Raw genomic sequence first — 16,308 nt, 5'->3', positions numbered from 1 at the left:
ACATGATGATAGTTTTCAGGTATTTAAAAGGGTGTCAGGAGGAGGAGGGAGAAAATTTGTTCACCTTAGCCTCTAAGGATAGAAGCAGCAGCAATGGGCTTAAACTGCAGCAAGGGAGGTCTAGGTTGGACATTAGGAAAAAGTTCCTAACAGTCAGGGTGGTTAAACACTGGAATAAATTGCCTAGGGAGGTTGTGGAATCTCCATCTCTGGAGATATTTAAGAGTAGGTTAGATAAATGTCTATCAGGGATGGTCTAGACAGTATTTGGTCCTGCCATGAGGGCAAGGACTGGACTTGATGACCTCTTGAAGTCCCTTCCAGTCCTAGAATCTATGAAGTGGAGTAGAACACAGCTATTTTCTATCATAAGTTTTCCATTTCAGATGTTTTTGCTAAGAGATTCATTCAGCAATATCCAAACTGAAACCAGTGACCTTTTACATCACAGGTTTAGAAGATTGTCAGTCTACTATATATGTACACATCCGATACATTTGTGAGCTTCACCCTGCTGCATTTTTGCAATGCATTAGCGGTATGCCAAAACACCACTGTCCCACTTACAAATGATGTATTCTAAATTATTACACAAACAGGGACTGTTGATGGAAATATTCCATTTATTATTGGTGCAGTTTCAGAGTATATTGTTTGAACAAGTCATTTTTATTGCAGCTATCAAATGTATTTGAAAGATTCAGAGAAAAGTGTTTACAAAAACCCAAGACAAAAAACATGACAATTCAGAAACAATGCCAGCCATTGTTCGCACAGTTTTGCCCCCTACAGATAGCCAAGTGCATCTCAATATGTAAACAAGATGTTTCAGCTAAGCAGGGGAGATCATCTTTGGATTGAAATATTATGTTCTCCCCTCTAATTAAAAAAAAAAAGGTCAGCTGCTACAAAAAACATGCTACAAATAAAAGTAGTGATGAAGGAGGAGTTCTCTGTAGTTCCAATGCAGAAAGCTGTTAAGCATTTTAGGGCTACTTCAGTTAACTAGTTTATTCCACCCATATACTGTAGGATGTAAATGCTAAACCTTATGGCATGTAAATTCAAACCAAGCTGACTTATAGCATTGTGTTTACTATATACAAATCAAACACCACATCTGTAAATAAGAGCTTTGGGAGATAGTTAAACACCATAATTAGAGGCTTACTTCACTTTGAGTAGTTAGGTGGACTTAATATACGGCACTGATGAATGGCAAGATTTAGTGTACAGTCATTTAAGCTCCAACTGTGTTAAATTTTTAATGATGGTAGTTTTACATAAATTAAACTACGATGTTTTATACAAGTGACCTACTTTTGATCCTCTATACCCTTATTTTCCCCTCTTTAAAACTATAGTTTTCTTTTTAATTACCCATTACTGGGCATCTTACATTTTAAAAAAATTTAATACTCATCTTGCCATACCTCTAATGGCAAAATTATGAAATCTTACTATAGGAAAAGTGTGTGACTTTTTAAAAAGCTGTGATACCGGCTAATTATGTGCATTCATTACTAAATATAATACTCTAGCATGTATTAAAGCATTCTACCATTAGTAGTGCCTTAAAGCTAAACTTTGTAAAGCTATGTGTATATATTGCAATCAATTACTAATCACTAACAAAAATAGAGTATCAGTACCGCTGTCAGCTAACAATCATCCAAATTAAGGTATTAACTTAAACTAGAATGAAAAAATTGATACTTAAAAGTATAAAACAATAAATTTAAACAAGTTATTGATGCAGTATTTATGACATGGGCAACTTACAGAAAATATTACATTGTCAACTAAAGATTTTTTTCCATGCCTTAGTCTAAAGTGCAGAAAAAGACTTCTGTATTCCAAAAGTAACCACTGTTTTTATGGGTTTACTGCACACTTTTCTGAAGTAATTCAACTTTGCATGCATTTGGGGGTTGACCTCTTATGCCAGTTGAAATCACTGTTCAGACACATAGTCATGACTATCAGTAGGAGAGTATTTCACAGCATGGGTTTCTTTAGGAATAAAGGCTCTTGTGCAAAGGCAGTACTATTATGATGAATATCTAGACTGATTATTAAATACAGTGCTAATATACATGGTTTTAACTGGGATAATGCAAAAAGACATTTTGGTAAATAAACATAAATATAAAAAGGACAATTTAGCACTTTTTCAAAATGAGTTGGTCCAGCATCTTTAGTAGCCTCCTATGGTTCTTTCTCAAATTGTCTCAAACCTGCTGAAAGAGAGAATGATTAAAGATTGCTTGAAATCGGATGCATCTCTAGCAATATAGAGGAGGCTGTTCTGAATTGGCTCAAACCCCTTCACCTCAGAGCACCTGCTAAGGAGCAAGACAACACACACCTACTACTAGACTGCGTGGCCAGCTAGAGCCCACAGAGGTGCTCCATGGCCCCAAGGGTGGATGGGTAGGATCTCATTCAGATACTTGCTCGCCTCTGGAGCAGGTGCAGGGAGCATATTGACCCTTCCAAGGAGTATTATACAGCATGTTCCTCATACAGCATTTCCTGAATCATTTGTCTGCAGCTCCTGTTCCTAGACAGGTTGCCTCAGCACTTCTGTTCAACCACTGTATTCCAATCCCCAGGAACGAGGAAATGATTCTACAAGTGATGAAAGCATGGCCTACTAAATCAGAGGACGGGGAGACTGGCACTCAGGAGTTCCATCCCTGTTCTTTATATTGACCATCTCGCCACACATGACTTTAGATAAGCCATTTAGTTTGGTATTGCCCAAGCTGCTCAGTACTGGCCTAGCTCTGCTACCAGGGAAGTCAATGGTAAAATTGCCATTGATTTCCATGGGAGTAGAGAGAGGCCAACACTAAGCAATTGTGAAAAGCCCCATCTTAATTTCACTGTAAAATAAGAATAAGACCCACCTAATATGAGTGATATGAAGGTTAGTTTGTATATAATGCATTTCATCTTCCAGAGCTTTGCAAACATTGCAGGTGTTATTTTAAGACGGATTTCTAATACTGGACATGGTTTTCCCCCCCATTTAAGTCTGTTTTCACAGACCGACTGTTTTGTGACCAATACGGATCACAGATTTAAGGGACTCCTATTGAATGGGCTTCTGATCAATTTTAATTATTTAATAGAGCTCTTCTTCCCCCACTCCTCTTCCACACAGGCTCATTTCCTCCACCTGGTTTTCCTTGGAGAGCTTTGGAATACAAGTATCGCCTGTACAGAAGAGCTAGCAGAGGTTTTGCTAGTTCCCTTCAGCACAGCCACAGCATAGCTCTCAGACAATGTATTTCAAACTTGTGACTCAAATAGGGTCAAAATGGAAATACCAAACATAGTTTATGCTGTGATAAGGTAGGCAGGCACTACTGCAGCAAGAGACGGCCTGATGCTCAGAGCATTTGAACTCCACTCCAATTCAGGTCTGGGGCATGGAGGGCACTCAGCAACTCATGAGATCAAGATTTAAGAGTCAACAAGTGACTGCATGTTCATTTGTCATGAGACTTCCCCGTGGCTGATGGTACTGTTCAAAGTCATCCTATGGATTTGTTTTCATCAGTCCTCAGGGTTTCCATTCCCAGTGGAATAACATTGCAACACTAGCCTCACTCAGCGTTTGTTTTTTAAAACTAGTTTTGATTAAAACCATTTGTAGACCTTGAAAGGACTATTCCCAGATGTTTGACACCTGGGAGTGTTAGTAAAATGACAGTCTTAGTCTTGGGGCCTCAAACAGTTCAAATGGATCTCTGCAGCTACAGCAAACACACTAGATGTGTTATTCACACAATGCTTTGCAAATAGGGCTAGAGAACGGCCATCCCAAAAGGAAGATTTGTGCTCATTACCCAAAAATATTTGTCAAATTATGATCTGGGGCAATTAATTCTTCCTTTCCCTTTCAAAAGGGATTTTTTGTGTGCCGCCATTAATGGCATCATTTTAAAAGCTAGGTGCATCTGTATGAAATGTGCAAAAGCTTCCATTTAATATACTGTACAAATTACTCACAACACTTACCATTAGTCTCTGACTTTTTCCCCATAGCTGTTACCTGCAGTGCAAAAAAAAAAAAAAATCCATAATAAATTTATCATTAAAGAAAGGTGTATGTAGGAAAACCACATTAGAGTGGAAAGAAATTCATCTCTGTGGAAAGGGCCAATACAAGGTCTATGCACCACATACTTCTTAGTTCCTATTTTGAAGAACTATGTGGTACATAGGCCTTTTTCAGCCCACTGAACATTAATGGATGAATTTTCTCTCATACTAGACACAAAAGGGGGAGACTTTCAAAAGGCACAAAGGGCAATTAGATGCCCAACTCCTACTGAATGCTAGTCAGAGTTAGACACTTTGCCTTCTGAAAGTCTCACTCAGTGTCTTTGTTCTCTCTACAATGGATAGAAGTATTACCTTAGAAGGAGAGGTTGCCTTTTCATTTGACTGCTTCTCCCAGAGATTACGTTTGTTGGATACATCTCCTGGTCTTAAATCCTATTTTTTGAGTTTTCAAAGAATAGAAAAATAAAAACCTAGTTCAGATTTGTTTTATTTAAGTGGAGTAAAGGCTGTATTGTAACTTCCCACAGAAATACCCACACATTATGCCTGTGTAAGCCCCATTCATGTGTTTTCACAGATGTACAATAACTGAAAGCAGAACTTGACCTGCAGTATCTTTACTCATAAGTTATTTATATGCTTTTTACTTCTATGTTAAATACTGTACAAGGTAGAAGAAAATGGAAAGTGGTAAAAAGCAAATACGTATTTTTCACCTCCAAATCAGAGGACGGGTTACCCAGCAGTTATAAGCTAGTAGTTGATCTCCTGTGACACCTTAAAAAACAGAGGTCACTGCCCAGCCCCAATATGTAATTTTTTCTTTTTACACAGCAAGTACAGGGGAAGTAACTTGAGCACACAGCATTTTTCATCAAGTAACAAGATACACGACACTTTACATGATCATCCAATATACGTATCCCTGTAATACAAAATTCTACCTAAGTCAATCTACAGTTCTGCTAAGATGGATCTTATTGTAATATATTCACACAAAGGGACAGAGTAAAGGTTGGTATGTGAAATTTTTTCCCTTGGAAAATTTCAATTTTGGTGAAAAAAGTTAGAGTTTTCTGTTGTGGGGGAAATATTAAGACTCAGGTAGGTTTGAGCTGAATTGAAATATTGCAGTTGATTGTTTTGGTTCTGTGCATTTTACCATTTAGAAGAAGCTCAACATTACAATAAATCTGCCCAAGATGCCTCAGTACTTCATGGGAGTTGTAATTTGGACGTTTCATGCCCCCCATACTCTCCCATGGTATGAGCTCCTTGGCTGGCCCACATCTCCCAAGATGTAGTGCATCATGGGACATATAGTCTAGCCAATGTATAGATAATTCTGTATAGACAAAATGAGGTGTTTTTTTAAACGTAAACAAACTATGTAGTCTCACCCAGTAATGGAGAGGACACTGTGCACAAACAGAAGAGCAGCTCCTCCTTTGTATTCTCAAGTAAATATTTTGCGATCCAAGACTTAGCCATAAACCATTCTTTATGTCCATTTGAATTCTAACTACAACCTTTAAATCCATAGCATGGAGTTGAAGTGCCAGGATAATAGGAAGTGAGAGAAACACCCACCAGGGAAAAATAAACCTTCAGCACCTCATGAAAGGTGTAAGTTCTACGTTGTTCCCAGCATCCTTCTTGCCACCCCCAATGCAGACATGCTTGCTGTGCACAAGGATTTCTGCAATAGGAAGGAAGAGCTCCCAGGTATTAAACAGCAGCAAGCAGTTTATAGTCTGACTTCTCTGCGGTGTCGTTTGGCACAGTGTTGGATGCATTAAAACTTGTGCCCAAGCAAGAAGAACATAGCAAGTGGCTATGATCACAGCTGAGCATATTTCAGTCTCCAAAAGACCAGTGCAAAAATACTGATGGCACACGTCTCCAGAGGACTGACCACATGCCTAGTCCTCAACTTCATTTTGGAGGGTATTTAAGGAGGTGAAATAAAGACAGCCAGATCCTGGTGTGCAAGAGGGAGAGAAAAAGATGGTTTGGGAATTGAGACCGTCTTGATTTCGCCTTGGCTTATCCTAATAGCATTAAGAGATTTAGGTTTACATTCATATCATACCTTAAAGTGAATTTTGAAATGATTTACCTGACCAGTTTAGCAAAGAGACCCCCCCAATCCGAAAAGGATAGAAGGAAGGCATCTAGAGAAGTCCACGCAAACAGAGATATTGAAAGAAAAGAGCAGTCCGCTGAGAGAGAAAGATATGGTTGAGGAAAGGAGTGGTTAGTTCTGCATTGTTCATTAATGCCCAGCTTAGAGAAAAGAAACAAAACCCAAAAAACAAGAACCAGATTCTATGCCAATTTACCATGGTCACCTTAAATAGCTACCACCATTATTTTCTATTCAGACACTGCTAAACTCAGTTACCATGTAAACATTAGCAAATACTGAGTTTTTAAGGGCAACCACTCAACTCCAAGCAACCCTACTGAAGGCAACAGGGGTGTAAATCAGAAGCACATGCTATGCTAGCAGTGATGTGGAAAGCAACTGGACTTGTACTGAACATACTACACAATGTGCATAACAGACTCTTTTTATAAAGTACCAAAATAAGATGAATCATTGAATATGATCCAATGGAGACCTTAGCCCTGCCATGCCTTACAATACATGTCATTATCTCCCAATGCAGGGAAGGAAAAGGGACTGGAATTATCTATTTCTGTTCTTTCCTCCCAGAAACCCCTCTTATCTTGTTTCCCCTGCCCCACTTGGCTGTGGCTGAAGGACTTGTTTTTTCTTCTTCCTTCATTTGTAGCTTGGTGCCCTTGTTCCGAACTGAGTAGAAAGTTATGTGAAGCTTAGAGTGAAGGCAGCCATCAGTGGTCTGGACCAGGTGCTTCTTACAGGAGAGGTAAGCAATAAAGACACTTGGGATAGTGGTCTGTAGCCATGTAGTAGCTGCTCCTGGAGTTGCTACATTAGGGATTACTATGGCAACAAGAAGGAGACACTTGCAGCTTTCATTGATTTGGGGGGCGGGGGGCAAGGGGGCAGATGGAGGGACATGAAAGCTTTCCACAGCTCTGCTGCTCCTCTCCTCTAGATTAGTTGAAAGCTATATGGTCTGGCAGCATCTAGTCAAACAACACGGGTGCAGCTTAAACATAACAGCCTGATGTGCTACTTGTATATTTACCACTTTAGGATCTGAGTCTCATTTACACCAAGGCATCTTTAGGACACTGACAGTTTGGGCATTTCAATAGCTTGCCAGTTCCTCTTGGAGGCAAACCATCAAATATTTCATCAACAGGTCATGACTGTTTATTTACAGATTCATGGTGCAACACCTGAAGCGCCAAGTTAACATTCTCCTCTGTAATATGACCCCTCACAATTTTTCTAGAGCATCCATCCATGCAGTTTCCAAGGACGCACCAGCTTGATGGTGAGAGCTGTTCTGATACCATCGTCATCCATAAATTCTTAACTTTAGTGCTTCTATCAGGTCAAGCCTCCGAGGAAAGAGAATGCACCACCATCACTTCCAAGGAGCCATCTACTTCCTGGCCTACCATATTTACTTCCTATCTCTCTCCCACTAACATAAATGCAAACTCATCATTCAGAAGCCAGTTACTGCAGTTTTACTTACAGAAGGTTTCGGAGCAGGTGATTTGTTGGTGTCTGGGGTCTTAGTTAACCATTCGTTGATACGACTGGACACACCAACCTTCAGTCCAGCTGTTTCCTGCAAAGCAGTCATTTTCAAATCAGCTTTTTTAGAGTACTTGTGCCTAAGGGCTCTATGATTTGGGGCTTAAAAACAGCAAAACCCATGGTTAATAAGAATTTCCCTTAGAGACTATGTCTGGTTGACATACAGCCTTCAGCTGGCAAACAGAATAATCATGTGACTGACCCCCTGGCAGGGCCGGTGCTTCCACTAGTCGACCCTAAGCGGTCGCCTAGGGCGGCAGGATTTGGGGGGTGGCATTTTGCCGTCCTCGGCGGCAATTCGGCGGCGGGGGTTCTTCCACTCCGCGTCTTCGGGGCGCTTCGGCAGCGGGTCCTTCACTCGCTCCGGGACCCGCCGCCGAAGCGCCCCCAAGACGAGGAGCGGAAGGACCCCCGCCGCCGAATGCTCTGAGGAGGAGCGCTGCTGCCTAGGGCGGCAAAAACCCTGGTGCCGCTCCTGCCCCCGGATAGCATTCATAAAGCTTTCATCGATCCCTGAGCATCCAGTGCTGCTTCTGCCCCCACTCCAAATTCTAAAAATAAGTTCTTTAGCCAAAAGAGAAGAATTACTAGGAAATTATTTCATCCAGTTTTTTTTTTTTTAAACTGGAATTTTGAAATACAATACAATGACAGTCACACCTAAATCACCCACAGTTAATAGAATTTCTTAAAATATATGGCCGAAAGTTTTCAAACGTGGGCGCATATAGTTAAGTGCTTAAATTCATATTTAGACACACACAGCCTGATTTTCAGAAGTGCTTTCGACTCACATTGACTTGTAAGAAGGAAATGTTGGCCTATGAACTTAAACAAGATATGAACCTTAAATATTCCAGTGATGCTTTTAAAAAAAAGCTGAGTAACTTTACTAGTAGAATTTGACCTAATAAAAACATCACAACTCCAAACTTTCTTGTACATGGATTAAGCCCCCCAGCTACAGCTGTGTAAGAGGTCAGAAGTATGATGTTTCAGTTAGTCTCTCTTAACTAACCCTATTATTGCAATAAGTTTCACTTAGTCCTACTGTAATAGTCTTACTGTTATTCTGTAGGCCAGTGGTCTCCAACCTTTATAAGCACCAGATCACTTTTTGAATTTAAGTGCAACCCAGGAGCTACTTCAAAGAAAATGTAGAAACAACAGTAATTACACAAACCCAAACACCCTTGCCCTGCCTCTTGCCCTACCCATTCCCTGAGACCACACCCCTTCCCCGAGACCCTGCCCCGCTCACTCCATCCCCCCTCTCTCCGTCGCTTGCTCTCACTCACTTTCACTGGGCTGGGACAGGGGGTTGGGGTGCAGGAGGGGTTGCGGGCTCTGGGCTGGGGCTGAGGGGTTTGGAGTGTGTGGGGGGGGCGCTCTGGGCTGAGCCTGGGGCAGGGGGTTTGGGTGCAGGAGAGGTTGCGGGCTCCGGGCTGGGGCTGAGGGGTTTGGAGTGTGGGAAGGGCTCTGGGCTGAGCCTGGGGCAAGAGTGCAGGAGGGGACTCAGGATGGGGGCTCTGGGAGGGAGTTTGGGTGCAGGACGGGGCTCAGGCGGTTGGGGTGCAGGAGGGGTGTGGAGTGCTGGCTCCAGGAGGGGGCTCAGGGCTTGGGCAGTGGGTTGAGATGCAGGGGGCAGACTCTGGGAGGGGACTGGGATGCGGGAGGGGGCTCTGGGCTGGGGCCAGGAGTTGGGGTGCAGAAGGGGCTGCAGGGTGCAGACTCTGGGAGGGGACTGGGGGTTGGGTTAGGGTGTGGGAGGGGGCTCAGGGCTGGGGTTCAGGCTCTGGGAGGAGGTGCGAGATGGGGCTCGGACTGGGACCAGAATGTGGGAGGGGTTTGGGCTCCGGCCAGGCACCACTTAACTCAGGCGGCTCCCGGGCAGGAGAAGAGCGGGGCTAAGGCAGGCTCCCTGCCTGCCCTATCCCCGTGCTGCTCCCAGAAGCGGCCGGCATATCCGGCAGCGGCTCCTGGGGGGGGAGGAGGGGGGAGAAGAGAAGTGGCAGGTGGTTCTGCGCACTGTCCTCGCTTGCAGGCACTGCCACCACAGCTCCCATTCCCCACAGTCACCCTTCCCGGCCAATTGGAGCCGCTGCCAGACAGGCCAGTCACTTCCAGGAGCAGCGTGGGGACAGGGCAGAAGGTCGATATCCTGGTTTGGCTGCAGGAGGGTTGGCAACCCTATCATGATCAACTGGTCGATCGTGGCACCTCTGACAGTGGATCTCAGTCTCAGTGACAGACTGAGATCCACTATCAGAGGCTCCATGATGGACCAGTCGATCACGATTTACCGGTTGGTGACCACTGCTGTAGGCTATATGGGTAACTGGGTCTTTGAGAATCCAGTTCAAGATGCTGAGCACATCTGTCTGACTTCAGCAAGACTGCTCACAGGAGTAATGATTACTCATATAGGTAAGTATTTAAGGAAAGGTCCTTGGTGTACTTCTATATAAACCTGCAAAATAGGAATATGTACCTTATTTGGTGTCCCTGGCCCAGATGGGGATGAGAAAACATTCCCTTTCTCCCACATGCTTTTGATATTACGAACACCCTCAGCTGGGACTGGAAGGTCAGAGGGTGCTGGTTTAGCAGGTTTTGCAGTCTTTGTGCCCTGCAATAGACAGACGCTAGTTAGTGCTCAGAACTAAGACCCCAGTGCTGAATGTGTTTTAGAGTTCTGGGGCATCAGTGGAGAATACTGGATACATGTATTTTTAAAACTGAATGAAGTTCCATTGATGATTATGCAAATTAAAGATAGACTCTTAGCAAAGAACCTCACTTGTCTGAAGTGCAGTTGTGCAAGTCAGAGCACTCCTCATGATCTGGCCTATCATTCATGCAGATTTTGCACACATGGATTTACCAGGTTTGTGGTAAACTCTGGCCGATGGTATAGAGGTTTAGAGAGTAGTGCTTACAGCTGACCCATAGTTTTATTTGGCTTGTAACCCTTTGAAATGGTTTGTCCCCTTCCTTCTGCAGATTTGCTTCTGGCTGCAGCATAAATAAACGAGGAAGGCAGCTGTAAAGGACTGATATACTGTCCAGTGTGTCCAACCTGCTCTGTCTTGTACTGGCAGGTTAACCCTATAACTGAGGTTTATCACAAAGGCCCAACAGTCGAGCATTTCTGCAAGGTCTGACTTCTGCAGGGTTACCAAAATGGAAGTCAAAATTCCCTCTTTGTTGGCAACAGTCACAAGTATTGTAGAATAGGGATGTGGGGGAGTGGAGGGTTGAAACAGGTAAAGGTTGAAGTAGTTGCCTTGTGTCTCTAATTGTAAGGAAAGTCCAGCACCAGAAGTTAAGGGCCAGACTGTGGCAGGAAAGCACAGGTAACATTGGTGGAGAGCTGTGCAATACTTCCCTTCCCTTGTAGAGCAATGGCTTTATGTCCAAGCTAGGCACAAAGGACCAGATCCTCAGATGGTCTAGACCAACATAGCTCTATTGAAGTCAGTGAAGCAACACCATTTACACTAGTTGACAAGCAGGTCCAGTGTGTCTGGGATCACAGCCACTGCTACACCCTTTGAAATGGCACAGCCTGATCTCCCTGCTGCATGGGATGAGCTCCGCTAGCTGCTACAGATGGATGGGGCCAAAGCCCCACCCTCACGCATTCACACTGAGGAGTCGAACCTCTAGTTCTGGCATTGAATCAAAGTCTGCATGCTCGGAGCTCAGAGATTGTGTCTTACATAAGGACAAAAGGGTCAGAGTGGAGTTGTAAGACACAGATATGTACTGATTCTTTAAAACTAACAGCAGCCAAGTGGACAAGGGAACTAAGGACTGGGTATATAGTTCTAGGTGGAAACTCAGAAGGGAGAGTAAGTTAGGAACTACCGTTTTGTTTATCCTCATTAAGCTCAGCATTAGAAGCAAGACTGATTTAACATTATCACGTGACAAGGCTCACTACATCCTATGTAGTGCTGCCCACAATCCGGCCTAATGAATAGGACGTGCTACAAGCGATGAAGAGGGAAGCACAGTCTTATGGTTAGATTACACAGCTGGAAGTTCAGAGATGTGGGTTCTGTTCCTGACCCTACCAGAGAGCTGCTGTGACACCTTGGACAAGTCATTCCTCTCTGCCTCACCAACCCATCTGTTAGATGAGGAAAACAGGTAGGTACCCAACACAAAGGGGTGCTGAGGCTCAATTCATTAAAGGTTAATAGCATCGTTTGAGACTCATCTGGAAAGTACTACAAGTGAACAGCCACTAAGGTGAGAGAGAAGACGGAATATTTAGTAGCAACTGAGGTCACAATTCTGAGATTTGAGTCAGATAAACCTCTGAATGTTTATTCAAACCTTGTATGAACCACTTTGTTCTGAAGCCTCATCAGAAGCAGCTCTGCGATGAAGCTCCCTGCTTTTCTTGGACACTAAAACCTGGACTGATTAAGGCCTGCCCCCCAACCACCATCACCAATTGGGTTAATATAATTTGGTAATAACTTACCTCAATTGCACTAGTGTATTGCTCAAGTCTGCTGTCAATCTTGGAGACAATTGCTGCAGAGTGAGTGGGTTTAGCACCACTGTTTGAAGGGGAGAAAACAGAAGTGATTACTACAATCCCAACACTTTGCTGCTTTGATTTAGTCTATTACAGTTTATTGCTTTACCTCTTCTGAGCGGATTTGTTCAAAAACTCTGCTCGTTCTTCTATCTAGAAATAGAAAGATAGAAGTGGTGTAACTATTTATCTGCAAAGCCTGCAGCCCAATACAAGTTCAAAGGCCTGTAGCGACACGCAGCTCCAAACAACAGAAGACAATCACCTTCAAATTCAAATCACTGCAGCAACATACAGAGAAGTTTGCCATTTAGAACCCTATTATGAAACAAACTTGCAGGTGTGGGGGAATTATGCAGGATAATACATTTACCTGCTTCATGTTCTTCAGTGCTTCCCAAGATGATACATTTACAAGAGTAAGTCCCCAATGCAGCAGGGGTGAAGGGAAGGGAGGATGTACAGGTCACTAAGGGGGCTGGGAGATTAGAGTCACATTATATGCCAAATTCACCCACCCCTCAAAAAGCAGCAGGAAAAGAGGCAAATTTAATAAGTTTTCAGGAGTAGACACATCAGAGTAGGCCAGATTTGGAGCTGAGCAGTGTAACTCTATCCCATACATGTTAATGAGGACAAGTACATTGATTTTTGGACTCAAATTATCGATCAAAGCATACTTTGCTTCTGACAGCACGGTCACCACTGAGTCAACATTTACCAACTGCAATGTTGTCTTTCATCCTACAGTTCTTTTCTATTCTCTGTACAGGGAAATAGTGTAGTATCGCTTCTCAGCTCCTCAGCGCTAAGATCAAGTGTAAGTTAAAGGCTATGATCAAGGGTCTTGATGTGTGGTCTTTTGGCCCTGAGATGAAAGCCTTGTCTGTCTCTCTTGGACCATGAAGTACAAACATTATCTCTGATACAGGTGAACCATGGAGGTCTTGGGGGAGACATCTTAAACTCTGGATAATTTCAGGACAGATGGATTGTACCCCTACAAAAAGCTTAATGAAGTCACATGAGACAAGGCCTGCTCTGAAGTCTGGGCTGCAGGAGGTCTGGCAGAGATGATGTAGTTAATGGAGTCAGCTCCAACAATTTCACCTCCTTTTACTTCTCCCTGTCAGTACTCAACTGGACCCTGCCCTACACTGCAGTCAGCTCTGCAGCTCCATACAGGAGCAACTGCATAAGCAGAAGTATAGCTGACAGTCAGTTATCCCAGAATTTGGGTTACTGGTAAATCCACAATATCACTATGTACTGTTTCCAAGTCATTAGTGGCAACTACTGCAGCGCTTGCATCTTCAAAGTAGAAGAAATGACAACAAACTTAAGACCGTTCACTTAAATGGTTCTAGGTTCTCCCCTGCATCCTCCCTCCTCATAGCAGTATAAAAGTATCTAACCCCATAGCATGCCTTAAGTTCAAACAGTTGGAAATTCCACAATTCCCAGTAATTGATCTCAAAAGATGGACAAGTATTGCTTGCCCATGTCTCAGATGCAAATAAATTCCTGAAGAGAGATATCTGCTTTATTCTGGCACTAGACATACTGTATGGATGATTCGTTATCCAGCCACACAGTGGCAGCAACACACCAGCCAGGAGAAGCCTGTCCATGTTCCTCGGATTTTTCCTCTGCTGTCTTTGGAAAGGAGTATTGACCCAAAAGTAAGGCAATTGACATGGCCATGGAAAGAATGTGGTTAAAATGGAATAGATAGATCTGTGATATTAATGTAAACATATCAGCTCTTTCCAACCATTATACAACACACAGAAAAAGGTTAAAGTGTTGCCCATCAGCAATGAATCCCATTTTGGAGTCATATTTTTGGTTATGGGAAACTGCCGAAAGGATAAATGTTTATAAATACTAAGGTCATGTGGGCTTACTTTTTAGTTCCTATAAAGGAAATATGGTCTGAACAGATCTTGAACATGGTTCTATTCTGTTATTGAAAGAGGTCTGTATTTTCTCATTGCATTCAGCTCTAGATAAGTGTCTCTGAATAGCACTTCTAAAGGACATGGTTATATATACCCACACACTATGCAGACTGAGGCCTCTATTTTCTCATAAGCTCTGCACAACAGCCCCCTCCCTCAGCAACATCAGTGGGTCCCCTGTATGCAGGCAACCACAAGCAGAACAGCTTGCAGGAGCAGGGTCCAAAGTAGCTAGCTAATGTGTGGTTTATAGACTCTTCTAGCTTAGAAACCGGATGACATTGGATCCCTAGCTGAGATACCTCTCAGGGAAGGGACCAATTTTAATGGCATTTTCCCAGCTAGACTGGCTGTTTTCTAGAGTTTCCCTGTGCTCACTAAGGGGAGAAGGTGGATTCTATCCACCACAGCCCCGAACACCTCTTCAAGCAGTTACCTAGTTCTCCAATCTTGGTGTGTCCTGCTTCCCAGCTGTAACTGTGCCCCATCTGGACCAGCCTGAGTGAAGAATTTGGCAAAGAGGGGAGAGGGGTGGAACAATGGGGAAGTAGCAAAGAGGTGGGAAGTGACTGTACACTCAGTACACGTGGGGGCTCTGTCTGCACTTGATAGGATACCGGGGAGTGCAGCTCAAGAGAGGGAGGCAAGCAAGGCTCCTGCTGAGGGCAAGGGAGACAGGAGCAGAGTTAGCAGGGATCCCCCAGGACAGATTAGGCCTTTCCAGCCTGAAGAATAAAATGGTCGTTAATGAGGTTTCCTCACTCCTGCATGAGGATCTGTCTTGGAGCACTGCTCAGCAAGAGCCCAGTTTTTATTACTGTTGCATGCAGGAAAAAACCCACCTTTCAATGTACTTAGATCAAACTCAACGTGGCAACATGCAGAGGACTAGGCCACTCAACCCACTGCACACTAAGCAAGCTATATGCATACGAGAAGGAATATTAGGCACGTACACTAAACAAAATTACAAAATAGATCTGTAAAATAAATAGGAAAAAACAAGATTGTTAACTGAATGGCAGAAACTCTCCTAACGTTTCCTGTATCTGAGACCGAACACTAAACAAAAGCCTGTATGGGATTTTTAAATGGCTTTGACCCTGGTTTTGTTAAGAGGAACACCACCCAGAACACATCACAAAAGCAACCAGGGGCTTCAAGAAATCAAAGACGCTAATCTCCAGCTAAACTACCAGATGGGGAAGAACCCAGTCTCAAGCAAGCCAGTCCCTGCAAGTCAAATTTAAGAATAATCTCCATATGTCAGTATTAGAGGCCTACAGCCTTAGTAACAGACCAACAATATAGCAACTGGGGACCCGATCTGATACTTTTGCACCCACTTAACTTGACTGATGCGAGTCATCATGGGACTACTCACATAATTAAAGCAGCGTTTTGCAGGATCAGGACCTTAGTTAATGGGAGCTGTGCAGGCAGATGAAGGGCAATACATGATTCAACTGAGTTGGATGAGGATTTTTCTAGGGTGTGACCTTGAAGCTGTCCTGTATGAGCAGGCTTGGAGGCTATGGGGTTTTTCTATCAGTTGTGCAAAGAAGTTGCTGAATGTATTAAATGAGGCTAGAGATGCAACCTAAGGCCTATGAAACAAATTCTGCCGTCACTGCCATCCATTCAGCCCCAGGACATGAATAGGATGGTATGAGGTATAGGTTAATACTGGATTTGACCCCATGCATTTACATAACATTAGGAACAGATCGCCAACTAAATAGTCCCAAGAATGGGTTGTCTGTTTTATGTGCATTTAATTATCTTCTTAACCATTTAGTAGACTCTTAAACTGTGTAATAAATGTTATCAAGCCACCTCAGGTGATAGGACAATAGAAATGTTACTTTAAAAAGTGTAACAGTTCAGGGGGGGGAGGGTCAGAAAAATTGTGTCCCATATAGCATTAGCTAATGTACAGTACCCAGCTGCAGGAATCTAGCCACTCAGTTCCACTTTTGGTTCTGGCTCCCTGGAGAAAAGAGTCTGCCCTTAGA

The 16,308-nt window shown here is 43.3% G+C and overlaps 1 protein-coding gene across 5 annotated transcripts in view; it reads right to left on the bottom strand.

Annotated features, from left to right (window-relative positions):
* Window positions 1-603: 603 nt before the first annotated feature.
* Window positions 604-16,308, bottom strand: part of CALD1 (caldesmon 1) — a 253,423-nt gene continuing 237,718 nt past the window's right edge. For 4 of the 5 annotated variants that reach the window (XM_026652189.2, XM_026652186.2, XM_026652187.2 and 1 more), the window contains 7 exons: window positions 12,442-12,485; window positions 12,276-12,354; window positions 10,272-10,409; window positions 7,716-7,811; window positions 4,429-4,509; window positions 4,030-4,063; window positions 604-2,240 (listed from right to left, as the gene is read on the bottom strand). In XM_026652189.2, coding sequence (XP_026507974.1) covers window positions 2,209-2,240; window positions 4,030-4,063; window positions 4,429-4,509; window positions 7,716-7,811; window positions 10,272-10,409; window positions 12,276-12,354; window positions 12,442-12,485 — 504 coding nt within the window. In that variant the 3' untranslated portion in view covers window positions 604-2,208. The remainder of the gene's footprint in view (window positions 2,241-4,029; window positions 4,064-4,428; window positions 4,510-7,715; window positions 7,812-10,271; window positions 10,410-12,275; window positions 12,355-12,441; window positions 12,486-16,308) is intronic. The other variant, XM_024209149.3, reaches the window with a different exon arrangement.

This window comes from Terrapene carolina, unplaced genomic scaffold (assembly GCF_002925995.2).
Source record: "Terrapene carolina triunguis isolate 2854851 unplaced genomic scaffold, T_m_triunguis-2.0 Scaffold112, whole genome shotgun sequence".
Lineage (NCBI taxonomy): Eukaryota > Metazoa > Chordata > Testudines > Emydidae > Terrapene > Terrapene triunguis.
The sequence above is the reverse complement of the archived record's forward strand: the minus strand, read 5'-3'. Positions and strand labels throughout refer to the sequence as shown.